The 18,529-nt window shown below is 38.5% G+C and overlaps 1 protein-coding gene across 2 annotated transcripts in view; it reads left to right on the top strand.

The window, feature by feature from the left end:
- Positions 1 to 18,190, top strand: part of DCTD (dCMP deaminase) — a 59,889-nt gene extending 41,699 nt beyond the window's left edge. For both annotated transcript variants that reach the window (XM_086747286.1, XM_086747285.1), the window contains 5 exons: positions 2,110 to 2,221; positions 3,613 to 3,748; positions 13,108 to 13,224; positions 14,762 to 14,858; positions 16,876 to 18,190. In XM_086747286.1, the coding sequence (XP_086603412.1) occupies positions 2,171 to 2,221; positions 3,613 to 3,748; positions 13,108 to 13,224; positions 14,762 to 14,858; positions 16,876 to 16,954 (480 nt within the window). In that variant the 5' untranslated portion in view covers positions 2,110 to 2,170 and the 3' untranslated portion in view covers positions 16,955 to 18,190. The remainder of the gene's footprint in view (positions 1 to 2,109; positions 2,222 to 3,612; positions 3,749 to 13,107; positions 13,225 to 14,761; positions 14,859 to 16,875) is intronic.
- The last annotated feature ends 339 nt before the right edge of the window (positions 18,191 to 18,529 follow it).

Raw genomic sequence — 18,529 nt, 5'->3', positions numbered from 1 at the left:
GATGTAAGCCTTTTGCTCATTTTTCAGAAACGCTCCTCTCCCTATGAAGTTGGTACTCTGAGGGACCTCCACTTACATACAGTTCTGTATTTATGAGAAAAGTAAATAGTAGCTTTTGTTGTGTTTTGAATAAATAGAGTTGCTAGGGAATAATTCAACAAAAGGAGACCTCACGATCTCTTAGTTGAGAGTTCTGTTGTCTTCCTGGAGCCCTTTCCCTGCAATGTTTTATTTAGTGTAGTTCTGCATTGTGTGTTGTGTGCATCTCTGAAGACATGCCTGCGAATGTCACGTAGTCGGGAGTGTATTAAACTGATCATTTAAAGTCCACCAGTATTTTTGATTTTGTAAATCTGTCTTTGTGAGGTACTTTAAATAATAATAATGAGGTACTCAAGTTAGCTGAAACACTTTCTTGGCATTTCAGTTAACCTATGAAAGTTCAGTTTGGCATGGAGAGATGTGAGGCCATGTCTTTAATTTCTTCTTTCTGCTCTGAGCTTCCTTGAACACCTCTCTGACCACTTATTTTTGTTATTAGGATACAGTCCCAACCTTTTAGTTATGATAATTCAAGCCAATTTGGGCATTCTCAGAATCGCATATTTGATTTTTTGTGTTTGCTTTGACAATTGACAGTTCTGGGCAATGTTGTTGAAGTGTGAGAGAGGTGTGCTGGTTACACCAAGAGTGTCTGTTTCTCCCTCTGTACATTGAGATGATGGCCTTGAAGATGATCTTCATTCATGCCAAGAGCAAGCCAGAACTGCAAACTTGTAATGTAGCTTTCTAAAGTACAATTTTATCATGTGCTAGCATTGTCTTCATTCAAATAGCGTAACCTCTTTATGACAAGCTAACTGTAAACCTCTAATATATGCTGGTTTATGGGTTTGGTTATAAAAATAATAATTAACAAAATACTTGTTTGTCTGTCTTTAGAAAGTACTGGTACGCAAGTTGCTAGGCGATGTCTTGCTGTTTGCAGTTACCTGTGATGTATTTTTCTGTGTGGCTGCACATTGCTAGAAAGGTATCTCAGTCTTAAGCTGTAGTCCTTGGCAAGAGAACCCCAAGAGTAAAAACACTGTGCCCCTTGGATTTTGATAGGCTAATTATTGTATTTGAGATGTTCCTTTCTTTTGGTTTTCCAGTGTAGCAATTATAGGTGACAGTTTGGGGAAATTTATTTGAATTTGATCTTTTTCTTGAAATTTGCAAAGCTTAAATATGTTGGGGGAGGAAGGGGAGGAGGAGAGAGAGATGTCTTTCTTTCCTCTCTTTGAGCTGAAAAGCACAGAAATTCCCCTGTTGTCTCTTACACTGTCTGAGCAGTCTTTTAACCATAAGAAGGCAAGAGAAAATGATGCATCACTTTATTTGGGAGAAAGAGGGAGGAAAAAAAAACTCCCCAGTGCAGGGAAAGGAGCAATCTTTTGTGCCAGGGAAAAGTTCTTGAACCCATCTCCTCTCACTTTTTAGAAGGCTTTCATAGGACATTATTTCAAGAGAAACTTAGCAGGGGACTATCAGAATGGATTACAGCCTCAGATTTTTGCTGGTAAATAAGTGTTGTAATGAGAGGCAAACTCATGACAGTAACTGTATGGGGAGAAACCAATGACTGCAGAGAAAGCTACCAAATAGAAATCTAGCGAGCACTTGTAGGTAGAAGTACAAAATAGCTTAGATTAGAGGCTTGCAGTTAGCACAGTCATCATAAAAAAGATTACGTTGTTTGGGTGAAAAGAATGCCAGTACATGATATACCTGAATCTTAGAAATATACACGGTGTTATCTATAAAGGATAAATTGCTCTATCTCTGAATAGCTCAGTGCTCTGAATAGTTCAGCCTTCTTATCTGAAACTGAAATTTGCAACCTCGCTTGGATGCCTTTCCCCTGAACATATGAATATTGCATATATGAGTTCCTGGAAAGCATGTAACACTGATGGTTTTGCTGTTAAAATGTTAGTGAATGTGCGGTCTTCTTAGCCAGATTCTGATCCTGGTTACTTTAAACTTGTGCACATTAAAAGAACACAATCTGTAATAACTCTAGCTATGTGTTGTTTGCTGATGGCTGGTTTTTTCCATAAACTATAGTTTCGGCAATGAAGCATCCTGCAAGAAACGAGAGGATTATTTGGAATGGCCTGAATATTTTATGGCAGTAGCTTTTTTGTCAGCACAAAGAAGCAAGGATCCAAGTTCTCAGGTAAGAAGGCAATGTATAACAATAACGTAACCTAATCTATATTGCACATTGCATCAGATGCACATGTAGCACTTTCAGGAATTTCTTATTAAAAGTTATTTCAGTGTATAGCTATTCAATTTTTAACATGGTCAACACCTTTTATTACAGAAACTCTCTTATTGAGCCTGACCTCCTGTGTATAATTCTGTGTGTACGTTTGCAGCTTGGAGTTTTCTAAGTCTTCTTTTCATCTGGAGGTTAAAATAATACATGCTTTTTTCTCTCATTTTTCCAATAAATATAGTTACTGTTAGAGGAGGATAAAACTATGGAAAGTTTTAGACTGTAATTTTTTTAAGACAAAGCATTTTTAAAAGTTCCTTTTCCTCACCTGTAAGAGTATTAAAATTCCCTTTTGTTTGTTCTTGGGTTTTCTGGAGTTTTCTTGTAGTTTGGTTCCTCCCTCGGGTTCCCCTTCTTCCTCTGCTTCACTGTCTGTCCCCATTCTTTGCTTCTTTCGTGTGCCTTTGTTGAATACTGGTTTGAGGTGATTGATACATCTCCTGAAACATGCTGTTCTGCAGGACCTACTTGTCCTGTCAGTCTTCCTTGGTGTGAAAAAGTTCAGGAAGCAAATCCCGGAAAAGCCATGGAGTAAAATACATGTTAACAGTTTGATCAATTACTTGCTGGCTTCTGTACTTTATCTCTTTTAGTTCTCTGAAGGTTGTTCACTTAGGGCTAAATTTTTGTTACCGAAGAGCTGGTTGATAGACACATTGTGTGAATTAAAATCAGTATTATTGCCGTTTCAATAAATCTAAAATATGGGCAGAAAACATAAAAATGGGACACCATCATTCTCTAAGAAGGCTCCCTGTGCAGACTTGGATTGAAAAAACAAAGGCTGGTAGTTAAAAGGTCTGGTATTTTGGTGCACGTTTGTGTAAACAAGCCTCAGAGGTTTGTGAGCCTATCTCTGCCTCGGTCAACACTACTGCATTTCTGTTCCATCTTCCATACTTTTTATTTTGCTGCTGCTGCTCATACTGCTGCGGGAAAAGCTTGTTTGGGGAGTTGAACTGACAGAAAACTTACGTTTAGTAGGGTTAATTCAGTGACAGTTCTGCTCCCTGAACTAGGTTCACTTCATGGTCAGACAAGGAACAGTGCTGGCAGGCAGGGATGGGGACTACATGACCAGAGGAGTAGCGAGGTTACATCTGCCCTGATTTATTTTAAAGTTCCACCCGTTAGGTACAATTGTAGCCTTGCTTACTAGATGAGGTGACTTATACATTAAGTGAAGCTTGTATCTCTTAAATAGGACTGACTTTTAAGGTCTCATCTTTCTTGTTGATACATTGTTTTGCATGCTGTTGGTACTATATAAATCTGATTTTACTTAGGTTGGTGCCTGCATTGTAAATTCAGAAAACAAGATTGTTGGAATTGGATACAATGGGATGCCTAATGGCTGCAGCGATGATGTACTACCGTGGACGAGAACAGCAGCACATAGACTAGACACGAAATATCCTTATGGTAAGGCTTCTTGTGGTTGCCAGGTCAGACTTGTGATGCCTGTATATTTTAAGGTTAATCTGGTAAAATATCGATCAGTTTGTCTTCCACTTGCCTGATTTTCTTAATATGCCCATATGTGGTACATCAGGATAAAAATCACAGCTCTGAAAACAAATGAAAACAGTCTTTGTGAAGGACTGACTTCCTGGTGAAGTATGTTCATAAATGATGAGCCATTTTGGATTGTGTAGTGAAGACTTGTAAATATAGTGCAGCTCATTAGCACACAGTTGCAGTGTATGCAGATGATTGCTGCTTCTCTGTGTTCATCTCCACAGAAATTACAGAAAGCACGTACATGCAAAACAAGTCATTGGGTCTAAAATAAAGGTATTAAAATTGTAAACTGTGGTTGTAGGAAATTCCAGTGTTCAGGTGTTGATGGCATAGGCAATACATATTATGAAGAAGCTGAATTTTGTTTATCTTGAAGTATGTGATTGCATTCTGTCATTCCATGCTATTTTTGCGGCAGCTGGTGTGCAGTGGATCCACCCTGCTATGGTGGACTTTCATTGTTTATTGCAGCCTCTGATCTGATTCACATTTACTAAATGGGCAAAAGGAACGATGAGTAGGGATGGTTTATGGTAAATGTCCCTGAGTGCTGCTTTGAATCCTATCTTTGTCTTTGCAGCAGGCATAGTTTGGCCTTGTGCAAGCTGCTTTGAAGGGTCCTCTGTGAATACTGGTACAGCTGTCATGAGGGCTGTACTCTTATTCCTCTGGGCCAGGTGTGGTTTGCAGAAGACAACTTGCTGGGCTGCTTCAGGCTTCGTGCCATGAGTGCTGTCTGCTGAGTGTGGAAACGGAGTTGAGAGCTGCCTTGTGGCCTGCAACAGCTGTTGTTGGGGAGGAACCGCGGTGTGGTTGGGACTGATAAGGAACTGGGGAATGTATGCTCTCTTAAGTCCCCCTTCTTCATCTTTCTGCTTCCACACCAGCTTCTGGTGCACCTCTGTGGGGTGAGACCAATGCAGCAGAAGCCATGGGCACAGGAAAGATGGGTATTAGGAGTGCCTTCATCCTGTGCTGCATCTCAGCCTGTCCTGGGCTCAGGAATGGTAGGGGGAAGAATCATAAAACTGAACAAGAGCCCAGAGAAATTCTCTATTCCCCTGCATAGGTAGGGGGAAATGAGCACAGGAGTTCAGCTTTTGCAGAGAGATACTGACTCTTTTCCAGTGTATAGTATTTATCTCTGCCTACTAATTCTGGTTTTTACTTGTAACTTCTAACAATTGGTCTGATACAGAAATTAGACTTGCATGAGTTTTGGTGCTCCCTGTGTTCACCCAGAGCTCTCTCTAAAAACCAGTATTAAATTTTCTAGTTTCCCGTAGCATTGAAGTGAAAGATAATATGCAGTGGCTCAGCACATAATTCATCAGCTTCATATTTGAGTTCTTAAAACACCAGTACTTTGTCCTTGTTCGCTTTACCAATTTATTATAAAACCGGTAATGTGAACTCTTAAGTTTGAGACAGTTTCATATTATTTTTCATAAGAGATGTATTCCTGATACTGAGGCCAGCTCCTGCCAAATTTTAAATCTGCTCTAACTCACAGAAACACTGGTTTTACGTATAATGGCAGTACCATAACGGTACAACTTGGTATGACTGCTCTTTATTTATAGGGTGAGGAAACAAGGGTTAGCCCATTGATTAAATATAAAGTACTGAAAACAGAATATTGATTTCAGTTGAATCTTTATGCTGCTGTAAGGTCTCAGTTCTGAACTAGGATCAGTGTGGGTGGTCTGTGGGACCTGAGCACGTTCCAGTCACTCAAATCTAGGCTGACGAATTTAAATAAAAAATGCTGTATGAATTTGTGAGGAATCTTTATACAAGACAATCTGAGATTTTGTGTTGTTTTGTTTTGGGTTTTTTTCAGTTAACTCTGGCTCCAAAAGATGTGTAGTAAAGTAAAAAATCAAATATGTGATGTTTAACAAATGCACTTAGCCATCTTAGCAGCTTTGGGAGATTAGTTCATTTCTAGGAGCTGGCCTAACTACTGCCCTTCCCCCCAAGAATCTTAGTCTTCACCTCATTAAAAAAATCACAACTTTGTAACATAAAATGTCTGCTGTGATGAATAAACGACCTATTTTGTAATTCACAGATCATTTAAACTCTAGCAGTTTCTTATTAATCTTGATAGCACAGTTGACAGACCAGACAAGTATATATTAAAAAAAATCTTCTGCTTTAAAAAATTATGGTAGATGCAGAGACACATAGAATTGCTGCTAAAATCTCATTAAACTGTCATGTTTCCCTTTCCGCTTTTGCTAATCATCATGGCATTTGTGCAAATTGAACTTTTTCTCCTTGCTTTTTCCTGACTTGCTTGTTCAGAGATGGTACGCTCTTACTGTGTGCTCTGTTAGCTTATCATGGGAATGCTGGCACCTTCATCACTAGAGCTGCAATGTAGCTTATTAGGTGAAGCTGATGGTAATTGTGCGTGTATTGCCACACTAACTTGGAAGATGTCTTCTAGAGCTACTTCATGCATCTGCAGTGCTACAGAAAAGGGCTGGAGGTGGATTTCAGTGCTGACCTCCTGGTTTTATGTACTGTTGTGGGTTAGGCATAAACATTAGCTCACTTCCCATCTGTTTTGGCCACTCTAGCTTTTCTCCAGAACAAAGACTGAGTAGTGGTCTGCGAATGGCTCACTCAAAGGCTGCTCCAGAGGGCAGGGTGGGAAACAGGCTGCAGGAAAACTATCATCCTATGTAGGCCTATAAGCCAAAGCCTGCTGAGAGGGTATGCTTAACCCTCCTCCCTCCCTCAGGCCATACTGGGGGATATGCAATGCATGCTCTGTTTCACGCTGTGAAAATACCACTCTGGTGGGCGGCAAAAAAAAAGTTGTCTCACTTCTTTATGCACTTTGAACTGAGACATACAAAATAAGTGTGGTGCCATGGGACTCTGGAGGCGTGGAGCCTTGAGGAAACCCTGGGCCAAGTGCTATGTAATGCTGATGGAGCCCTGAGTAAGATGTAACACGAGCCAGTCTAGGCCAGTTGGCCTCAGGGCCAAGGGTCAGTCCCTGGCCCTGTCTGTGTTTAGCAGCACGGAAGTAGCAGGGGATTGGACCCAGAGGCTATCTTTGCAGAAGTGTGTTAGATGATCCTATAATAAATTTATTGAGCTCCAGCAGAACAGATGGATGTATTGACCCTACAGCTCTGATCCGGTTCACTGTTTCATGGCTAGAAAACTTCCAGTTTCCACCTTAAATTTATTTGTGGTTAGTTTATATGTTCTTGTGTCTGCCAGCATTGTTCTTTCAGCTTTTCTTATTCACTGCAGTTAACCCTTCCGCCTTTCCCCACTTCCCCTGTGTCCTATCTGATAAGAATAACCTTTTGAACTTTTGTTGCATGGCTAAACAAGTCCTGTCACTCATAAATTTTACTGTATCTTGAAACTTGTTGGCTTGAAATTCACCAGTGTCTCAGTACATATCTGACCTGCACTCTCTTGTGTGGGTTCTGCTCAGCTCAGTGTTAGGGAAAGGGTCATGCTTGATTAAAAAAATTGTATTTACCTGTATCTAAGTGTAACCTGAGCTGCTACAGAAAGAAAGCATAAAAATGTGGTAGGTGATGTTCATTTTACCTTAGAGGATGCAAATGTTTGCAAGGCATAGTGGTGTGTATCACCTGTATTGATACTATGCATTCCTTACGAGAATCTTGAAGCAGATTAAAACAGTTTTCTTCTAGTTGTAGTGTATACTTGAACAGTTTAGTAGTATAACCTTGTTGTGTCAGAAAGCACTGGGTGTTTTGCAAAATGCCATTTTTCACAGCACAAAATCAGGCTGTTGTTGCTATGTTGGAACTGGCTCTTTCCAGACTGCCAGTCAGTGACACAAGGGGGGTGTTTCTGCAACACGGGAGAAATGGAAGGCTGGTTTTGAATACCTGCTTTACTAAGATGTTTTTAAAAGCTCTTCCTGAAGCGTTGTGTTCAGTATGGTGTGCAGAAGCTTCTTAGTAATTAGAAAAATTCTGGCTTTCAGAGTCAAAAGTGAGTGCCCTCTGTTTCTGTTAGATGAATCCAAGGGTTTGATAATGCTCAGTTGCCTCTCACAGATGATTCAAAATACTACATTTTTCTCCTATTAACGCAAGTCTTCCTACTAATGCTAGTTACTGTGCTCCTGTTATGCCCTCTGTCTCCACTGTAATCTAAGAACATCCATTTGACAACCAGTCTCTAATTAAGAGAGTTTTAAATTAAAATGGCAAATTTAGAAACCTGTGAGCAATAGAGAAAATATTGAGTAAATATGCTTACAAATATTTATACAGGTTCAGATACGATAAAATATGTGCTGTGGCAAAATGTATGTGCTAATTGAACAGTACCTGCTGTGTAAAATGAAACAAACTGTTATCAGCATTTCCTTGTGTGAGGATTATGAGCTTTTCATCAATTTTTTAGAGAGATAAACACTCGAAGATATTCAGGCAAACGTTACTTTTGTAGAAGCTGTTATTTTGACAGCACAAAACTTGATAAGGCACTATGTAGAAGTGTGATGCTCTCTCTGCGATTGGCAGTGCAAAGCTGAGGCTTCAGCTGGAAAGGGAATCTACAGACACTCACTCTCTTGTCCTCTATGGATTTCTGTCCAATTCTGGTGTCATACATCAAATCTCTAGAAAGTTTAGAGATTTGGAAACACCAAGAATAATTTCTCTTGTTCTGCCTGCCCACTAAGAAATGCCTCTGTGTTCTGCTGAGAGTAGAACAAACTTGGAGCAGGATGGGGGAGGGACTGAGAAATGAAGTGGATTAGCTAATGCTTCTCAGGTTTTGAGAGGGGCTTCTCTGGTCTGCTACTGGCAGATTTTGTGGTGTCCATAATGGGCTGAGTGGTTCCCATCTTCACTTCCCAGTTCTTTTCTTTCACAGAAGAAAGTGAGGCTGGGGCTGTTCCCTTTTTCTAACTGCAGTCTGAAGAGGCTAGGACTCCAATAAAATCTGATGGTGTTATCCTTGCCTCTCTGCCCTGACCACAGCAACTGCTGTTCTTCCAGCACGCAGAGCGAGAAAGGAAGCAGCAGGAATGGCTGAGGGCAGCGTCTGCCCAACATCAGTGTCCTGCTTTCCCCTAATGCAGTGACCAGCAACCATCCCTAGGCTTTCACAAAAGTTGAAACAAGATTGATGTCATTCTACAAATTCCAGACCCATCAACCACTGTCCCCAGTGGTTGTCACTCCAGATTCCGTTCCTTTCCATAATATTTTGGTTCCTTCTATGATCCTTGCTACATCCCATGACAGAGGTCCAGCAAGTAAAGGATAACCGGTAGGTGGAGCTTAGACAAAGATGGGATGGACAAGGGATGAACATGAAAAAGTGAAGATTTTACCAAAGGACTGAGAAGTGAGCCAAGTTACAGTACTCCCTGCATCCATGTCTGTGCCGGGTTTATGTTGAAGAATGCTGTGCTGGTACCATATATCTGTATTGTGAACCTGTAATATTTGTCAAGTTGGCAGTATAAAAACTTATGTTAATAAATAAGTCCAAACTTGCTGCTTGACAGTCTATATGCATTTAAATGTATTATTTTCCAATGTAACACCATATTTAGTGCCTAATTTCTCAAAATTCCTAGTGTGACTCAGTAATTAATCACATAGAAAGGTCGCTCCCCCAACTCCTCCTTTGATTGCTTCTTAAAAGGTGACGTTACGGTGGTCCCTACTCCAAGCTCTTAATCAAGCATGTAAGCCTTTAAACAGTATTAAGAAACACTTTGACTAGTCCTGTGGTTCTTATAAAATCATCAGTCAGAACACTTTTAGTAGGTGAGAACGGTACTTCTGACTCTGCAACCCGCTAAGAGCATGTTCATGTTAAGTGGTTAATCCTGAAAAATGACCATTAATAAGATAAGTAGGGGTCTCATTTACAGGTAGACTTAAGGATGAGTGCTACCTCATATATGCAACACAAAGCAGTTTGCAATGAGAAAAGACAGAAACACTAGCAATTAATACTATCAGTAATGAAGCAGTCAGCAGTCATTCCTCTGCTCCCCCCCCCCGCCTTGTGAATATAGTAGCAGGTGGTGGGAACGGCAGAGCACACGCTAAGTTCTCAGTGCATGGTTATTTCTTCAGCTAATGAAGCCTTTTGAGAATACTTTTCAAGCCACTTTTCCAGAATGGAAACTAGCTTTGCAGACTTAATATTATGTTGGCTATACGTGAATATTATTTAAAAAAAAAAAACAGTGGGGCCCCCCATAGGGTACTGTAAAAATTCTTAGGTTTACTAGTCTGTTTAAATAAACAGTTTTCAGATTTCTGAATACTGTGCAGCTGTGGAAGGTTATTTTAAGTTAGCCTCTTATTGTCTGAGAGATAACAATATGTAGCTATTAATAGGAGCTCTTAATGGGTGAGAAAACTTTGTAACACCCCAAATGTGAATCTCTTAGTTATTAACATGAGGGATTTGGGACTCCTGGGTTTGTTTTCTGTCTCTTTCGCTAATACTCTGTACAAAGCTGGGCAGGTCTATAAGAAAACTCTGTGAATAATTGGCTCTCTTATCTCTAAATTGGTCAACAGTCAGTGCGTGTCTATCTGCCAGAGAGAGGAAAAATAAGAGAGAGGGAATGAAGAGTGATGGGACAAAGCCTAAAAATATTTGTCTGATGCCTATATCTTCTTAAGGGCCATCTAGCATAATATCCCTTCCAGAGGCCAGTTGCAGATGTGTAGTGTAATGATAGTTCCCTAGAATATTCTTCTAAGTTCCAACTACTGAGCCAAAATGGTTTTGTGTTTGATAGCCTAGTAGACTGAAAAAAAAACGTTGGAGGGAAAAAGATGACTTCTGGAATCAATGCAAACTTCTAGTCCTGTACTACTTTCTACAGTAAGAAATAGTCAGTTAGGCTACAGTATGCATGAAAAACCTAACTCCTTTTGCTTTTGAAATGAAAGCCTGCTGGGTTTGTTGGAGACTCCACTACTTTTCGTCTTGGAATGATTAGTTTCTTGTTTCTTCCATGTTACTCTCTCTGTGCTTTCTTTCCATACTGGGAAGTTGTAATTGTTCTTAACTTCACATTGTGTTAAGATGATCAGGAGGCAAAATTTCTCTCTTCCCTCGCTCCAGCTGATTATCTTCTAGAAGTTATTTTTGGCCTGAACTTGGTTTTGCTTGGGAAGAGGTTTGTTGTTGAAAGTTTGCAGAAGTCTGCAGAAAGAGCCTTCCTTTCTCATCAGTGCAGGAAGGAAACTTGTTGCAGTACTAACAAAGAAACTTGTCTGGTTTTGTGGCTGAAGATTTCTGAGTTTTAGTGATGGAAAAATATTTACTGAAGGAATTAGTTGTTTTTCTTTTTTTAGTTCTGTGAGCCTTTGAAAACATTCCCTCACCCTTGTTTCTGGAGGCCTTCCATATTTTAGTCTGCTGCCTAGAACATGAGTATATTGTTCAAAGAAACTTAAAAGTGATGTTTCTGTCCTATTGATATAACCTAGTTCCAGTTGCTGAAATAATGACAGTCTTTATCACTTAATCCTCCGTAACCCCAGATAAATAATTCTCTGACTATTTTTTTGTGAAGGCTACATAAGATTAATGCAACTCAGTAATATACTTAGAGTTAAATGTATTTTCTGGATTTTCTAAATGTGTAGATTCATATAATTGTCTATTTTGTACACTTAATGGTATATGTTTAAAATACAGTGTGACCCAATTGCAGTTGTAATAGAAATAATAATAATAGTAATGGAAACCTTAATGTGTGGTGCTTAGGGTGGGATTTTTGGTAATCTCCTATTTTTTATGTTAGTTTCTGGCTTTACTGTTTATGAGAAAGTATGTGGACAGCATGGTCGTGGTGATGCTGGGAACTGCTTGTAGAAGTTGATACTGAGCTTTCTTTAGCAAGTGTTTGGTCCTTTGTGACTTGTCTACATGGAAAAGCTTGTGTGCTGCAAGTTAGGCTGTAAATTTATGGTGCGTTAGCTGTTATATAGAAAATTCCATGTAGACATTTAGCGCATACGGAAAACATTTCCATTCAGCAAGGCTAGCTGCGTGTTGAAGGTGCCGCGCTCAGTTATTCTTTGTGTGGTGAGATCATTCACACAGAGGTCAGCACATAGTAGCAAGTATACTATGAGCTTGCGCTCGTAACTTTGCCTGTTTTAATTTTCCCATGTATTCAGAGGAGAAGAATACATTTTTATTGTTTTAATCCATTCTTCAAAACAAGCAGTGGCAAAACTCTTAATGTTGTCTGCACATGCAGGTCTCCAGATGAGCTCAAACCCACACCACGCTTCAGCACCTGTTTATGAAGTAAGTCAGGGCAGCAGGCAGTTTCTTGGTAGGTAGGTATATAAATTATGCAACTTGCTGCCATTCCTAGGAGTAAACAGGAAGTTCTCGCAGAGATCCTAATGTTTTTTTCAGAGGTTCATGGTGGATGACACAGAAACTGTGCTCTTCTCACCTGTGTCGGTAACACATTAGATAATCTGCTGATGTGTACAGCATAAAAATTTAAACCCTAAGGGGCAATCTGTCCAGAAAGAGCTATTGAGTTACGTCGGAATAAGGCAGGGTAGTCTGTTGCTACCTGGCCTATCTCAAATCCATGGAGAAAGAGAAGACTTTGTTTTCCTGCTTGGGAAGTCTGGCACCTTTTAATGAGCAGTAAACTCACTTTAATATTAAAGCTGGGACATTTTTATGGTTGAGTGTGTCTTGTGTATTCTTGGGGTGAGAGAGTCATGCAGCAGCGCTGAGCCATTCGGAGACCCAGAGGACAGAGCTGCTCAGTTTTACTTCGCGATTCTCCTGCCTTTAAGAGCACACAGCGCGCTCTTATAACCGTAAGACTGTTCCTATCTGTGCATGTAAACACGTAAATGAGCTGTTTTATACTGGCAATTAGATACTCCAGAGAGTTGTGAAGCTGTGAGATATTGCTTCACTTAGGGTGGTTGCAACTACTTGGCCCACAGCCTACGGCTTTGTTGTCTGCAATAGGTGTTAGCAAATGGCAATGCTAATGTGCTTAATGATATCATTACTAATCGGCAGCCTGGTCAGAACAATTGACCTTCATTGATCTTGGTATTTCTGCTTTTATTTCTTCCTCTGCCCTTTATGACAAGCTGTGCAAGCTATTTGCCTTTGAAAGGATGTAAGTAGTTCTATTGTAGCACTAATTTTAGTTTGACTGATTTATTTTAATGAATATTATGAATTGTTTCTTTCTTTTTTTTTTCTTTTTTAATCAGTGTGCCATGCCGAACTGAATGCCATCATGAACAAAAACTCAGCTGATGTGAAAGGCTGCAGCATGTATGTTGCCTTATTTCCATGTAATGAATGTGCAAAGCTCATCATCCAGGCAGGTAAGGAGTAGTGCCAGCTTGATTTGTCAGGGTTGCAGTGTTGCCTGCTCATTGGTATCTTATCACGGATGTATTTGATGTTAAATTGCTGCTGTTAGATCTAAATTAATTGCACTGTCAACTTCATAAGATGCTACTTGTGGGGTTTTTTTGCATCTGAATGGTGCCAAATTTTTCCAGTGCTAATTGCATCTTCTGTGCTTCTAATTTAGGTTTGTAACTTCTTAGACCAGGAGCTGCCAAAGAACAACACAGGCTTTGCATATAATTACTGTCAATTTTACTGTGCTCTGACACGTTGAATAGAGTAGGGCAGAAAGAAATAAACTTCTGCATGACAAAAGGTCTGTTGGGAGTATATACATGAAATTTTAATTTGAATGTGATGCATGGTAGATATTTGAAGATTTTAAAATATCTTTGCTCATAAATGTCATAAGACTTCTATGATCCTACTTTAATTATGTCTTTCATTACAATTGTTATAAATCTGTGCCACTGCAGCAAGTGTGCTGGCCTAAAAGTGTCGCCTTTTTTTCAGATTAGGCATATCTGCAGGAGGCTTCAGTCGCGTAAAAATCTCTGCTTAAGGTAGCATTCATGTTGCTCATTGAGTAAAGTCTTGCAATCCTAGCATGGATTGCTGTTCTGGGGAGTTTCCACAAATGGCTATGGGAATCTAGGAAGAAAGTAGCTAACAGAACGCTGCTTTTTTTTTTGTCAGTAAGGTTTGAAATGAAGAGAGATGAAGTGGGAAAGATGATGATATTTTGTGCTACATTTCTCCTGTTTTCAGAATCAAAATCAAATGGTCTTCCAGGTAGATTGGCTGCTTATTCTCAATGTTGTCACTCATGCACTTAGGTCAGCACTACATTGCAATGTATTGATATTTATGTTGTCTGGTAAATACAGTAAGATGTTGATAAGCTCTGAAATGCTTGTGAATTCTCTTGGGTCAGCCTTTACATTTCTCCCCTGCTTAAGTAATTTAGGCATAGATCATTCAAACAATTTGAGACAGCATGTATTTACGAATATTTGAACCTAGGATTGGAAGTTACTTATAAAACAGAGAACAAAAGGAAAAAAATAATCCTTTTATAGCTGTGCGTTTGGAAGGGGACTAGGATTTGGGATTTAAGTTCTTTGTGGGGAGTTTTGTCCATATTAGACAGGTAGAAAGGTAAGTTTTCAATTACTTTTGCAAAAATGCTTAATTTCTAGTCTGTCTATCTTGTGTTTTTACCTGTGAATTTTTTGTTCTGGTTTTCCGAGTTAAACTTAGGTGAAACTGGAGAAAAACATTTTCCAACTTTTTTGAAAGAACTGTCTTCCAAAACAGCTCTACCTTACATAGCCTTGTTCTTGAGTACAATCCATAGTATTTTGGGAAGCAGAGGTGTACCAAGGAGTTCTAGAGTATGTGGATGAATGCTGCCTTTCCTGATTTTGAGCACCAGTTTTTATACGACATTACTTTTTTTTTTCTTTTTGCTAGTGTAATTCTGACATTTTTTCTGTATGACTTTTTTAGGCATAAAGGAAGTTATTTTCATGTCTGACAAGTATCATGACACTACAGAAATGACAGCGGCACGGCGGATGTTTGACTTAGCAGGTGTTATATACAGGTAAGAGAGCACTGGATTAACTTTATTTTTATTTTGGAAAGGAAGAAAATGAGGTGTGAAGGAGACCAACTTCAGGGCAAAAGTTTTTCTTCTTTGCATCCTGAAGCGTTTTATTCTTCGGCAGTGTTTGTAGATGGCTTGCTCTGTATGCCTGCAAAAGATAATGGATTGACAGACTGTCGCACCATTCTTTTTGCCTTGTGTATGGTTAAATTTCAATTTCATAACGTTTATATGAGAAAATGCTCCATTTGGAATACTCATTTCATTCCTGGACAGCAAGTGAAAATTGTGAATGTGATGGTAATTTGTTACATCGTACTCGGGAGAGTCATTGCTGACCTGGCATCCAGCAGGAGGTTGGACTACATTGTCTCCTGAAGTCCTTTACAACCTGAATTATCCCGTGGTCATATGAGCTGGACTGAAACAACCAGGTTTTGGGGTTTTTTTTTGTTTTGTTTTGTTTTTTTGTTGTTGGGTTTTTTTTTTGTGTGTGTGGATTACCTGATCCTTATTGAAACGTTAGTATTTTTTTCTTGCAGTCAGTTTGGGAAGGTGTCAAACCAGTTACCCATAATTAATTCTTCATGCCTGTAGCTGTCCAGTCTTTGGTCAGCTTTTCTTGTGAGGAAAGGATAAAACTTTGAATATTTGCCTTAAAGTAATGAGACTCTGAAAAATGTTTGAAGAGTGGGATTTTTAAAGTCGCTGACAGAGATACCTAAAGACAATCTGTTCAACAGCTAGTTTGATAGCAATAACACGCTGTGGGTGAGGCTAATTACACAGTCAGGGAGGCTTTGCAACTCTGAAAAGTTTTACAATATTAATATAAAGGCTTCGAAAAATTTGCAAACATAACAATTCTGACAGATAAAATTTCAGGATGAAAGGTACCTACTGGGCTAAGAAATATCCATGAAAAAACACTGCACTACTTGAAATTCAGTTTTAGTCCTTCAGTGTATTTCCTGTCTACTAAGACTATTTGACTAAAAAGCATAAATCATTCTCTTGCAAGTCAAGTCTTGTAACTTCTCCAGGGTGAGAAATGTTTCTTGCATTTCGGATTGCTATTCTGGACAAAGTATTCAGAGTTTCTGTGGTCAGCAGCATGTGCTTTTCTGTGTTGACTGTTATTCATTCTTGTATTGATTATTCAGGATGTAGGTGGTACTTAATGAATCTCTTGAACTGAACTGCAGAGCTTAATTAGGCACTAAATCCACACCATTTGCATAATCCTTTGTTTACTGATAGACTGGAAAATATATGCTCAGTCCCCAAATACCTTCCTTGCTAATTGCTGTAGCAGATGCTCTAATGATAGTAAAAGGAAACATTTTGTGGTGGTATTAATTTTACAGTTCTAAAGTTACAGTTTTTAAATTATTCCCTCTTAAATAGTTTGGTTTTTCCCCAGTATGATGCATAATGTGATCTATTCCCCTAGCATAAAAAATATTTTAATATACTGAGGCAAAGTTTGAAAGTGTTCTTTGAAAACTTGTCAGGAAAAAAGTGATCAAAATATTTATTGAAATATATTCCAAATATCTTTTTTATATGCATACATGTATATTTATATATGTGTGTGTGTAACGGTAAAGTATTTTTATGGATACATATATGTGTTGCTATATCTGTAAATATATTTTTAAAATATTTGAAATGTAAATATATATGAACAAAAATCCCAGCCCTAGTAACATGATGCCACCACCTGCAGCTAAGTTGTTAAAAGTCCTTCGACTCCTGGGTAATTTATGAACTCCAATAGCTGAAGAATGTACAGGCTAACCCACCCCATGTGTCTTTTTTGTCTTAGTCTTTCTTGTCCAGGTTTCTCTCAGTGTGGTGCACTATAATTGGCTCCCATAGAGATGAAAACTATGTGAGTCCAAGGAGGGTTTTGTTTTTTTTTTTTTATTCCTTCAAAAATTTAGCTGGTGCTAAAGCAAGCAAAATGTTTTAACTGCTCACTAACTAATATCTGTATTTTTCTTTATTTTAGGGAATTCAAGCCAAAGTGTAACAAGATCATCATCGACTTTGATTCAATTAACAGCAGACCAAGTCAAAAGCTTCTGTGAATTAAGTCTCATTAAGTCTCTAGAAGACTGTGATTATCCTTTTCTAAAAAGCTGCTAATGCCTTTCATCTTGAAGTTACTTGCAACTTTTTAATGGCTTCTTTAGCTAAAGTAGACTTCTAAGAAATCCAAGGCATAAAATGTCTCTCTCACTTCATCTTGTCAGGTGGAATCCAAATCTACTTAAAATTTTTTAATGCCTTTATCAAAACTGCTTTAAAAGTCTAGAGACATGTAGATGAGACAATATAATGTATGTAAAGAAAACTGTTCTCATTCTTGCTGTATTCATCACCACATGCTCTGATAGGCTGTCAGCATTGATTTAGACTCAGTTTAACAGCAGTACTTATTGTAACCAGTTGTACATTGGAATACGCTAATATATGTTGATCTCTCTATTGGATATGGAGATCTAAATAGTTGATCCTAATAAAGGACAAAAAATGTTATCTATGCAAATACTAACCTTCCAACTAGCATAACACTAATATTTTAAAAGGTTATACAGCTTAAAGAATGTGTGATATTCTGCATGTGTTATCCAACAAATGAAATCCTAATTTTTCTTTTAATTGCTATCTAACACTGTCGTAGTTGGGGAGGGGTGAGAGAGGAAGTTGTTCTGAGAACGGTCCATACTGGTCCGAGCTTCACAGGTGCTTTCAAGTCCTTGTTTTCCCCAAGACTCCAGAATTGGTGGAGGTTGAGGGAGTAAATCATTTGGCTCTTTACCTTTGGGACTCTTACTTGGAGTTGGTTTTCATGTGTAGAAGGAAATTATTTTATTGGTCTAAGCTGTTTCTAGATGATCCAATATAGTTCGGCCTTAAAATCAACCTGTAAGGTAACTGAATCATTTTTTGTCCTCTGAGAGAAATTGGAGATAGTCAACCCATATCCATATCTGTGCCAGAAGAGGTAATTATGGTTTTAGCTTGTTTCCCAGTGCTGGCGTAGTACCTTCATGTCCATAAATGTTGCCTAAAATAATATTCTTTTTAATTTTGTCTTGAGATCTGGGAATAGATTTGAGTTTCTTTTCTCTAATTTGATTTTTTTTTTAAATTAAATATGCCTAATGGCTTTGTTTAGATAACATTGGTGGTTTTTTTTTTTTTTAATGTGGTTATACTTCAATGAGCTTTTATTTTCTCTATAAAAGCTTTGTTTCATATTTTGGGACATTATGTAATTTGGCTTCATACCAGTGTTATTAAAGTCTTATTAAAATCCACTACATTGAAGTAGACTCATTATTATAACGTTAAGCCATGTGCCTGGCTCCAGAGTGCTGCTGTTTTTGCAATCATATGCAAAGCATATTTTGTGCATTTGTGATATTACATAAAGTGTAATGTTCACGAACCATTTGTCTACTAAAGGGAGCATTGTAATGTATTATAAGATGTGTCCATTTATAAAGTAATTTCTGACTTTCTCTTTTTTTTCCTATAACTGTTTTCCACCTCAAAATTGGTTTGTGGCTTACTGCCAGAAGAAGAAATCTGCATGTATGTGGAGGGGGAGGGTGAAACCTGAAAAATTACTTTAATAAAATGTCACTAAAACAGCT

Source organism: Chlamydotis macqueenii, chromosome 4, assembly GCF_036417535.1.
Source record: "Chlamydotis macqueenii isolate bChlMac1 chromosome 4, bChlMac1.mat, whole genome shotgun sequence".
Classification (NCBI taxonomy): Eukaryota; Metazoa; Chordata; class Aves; order Otidiformes; family Otididae; genus Chlamydotis; species Chlamydotis macqueenii.
This window is presented reverse-complemented; position numbering and strand designations above follow the sequence as displayed.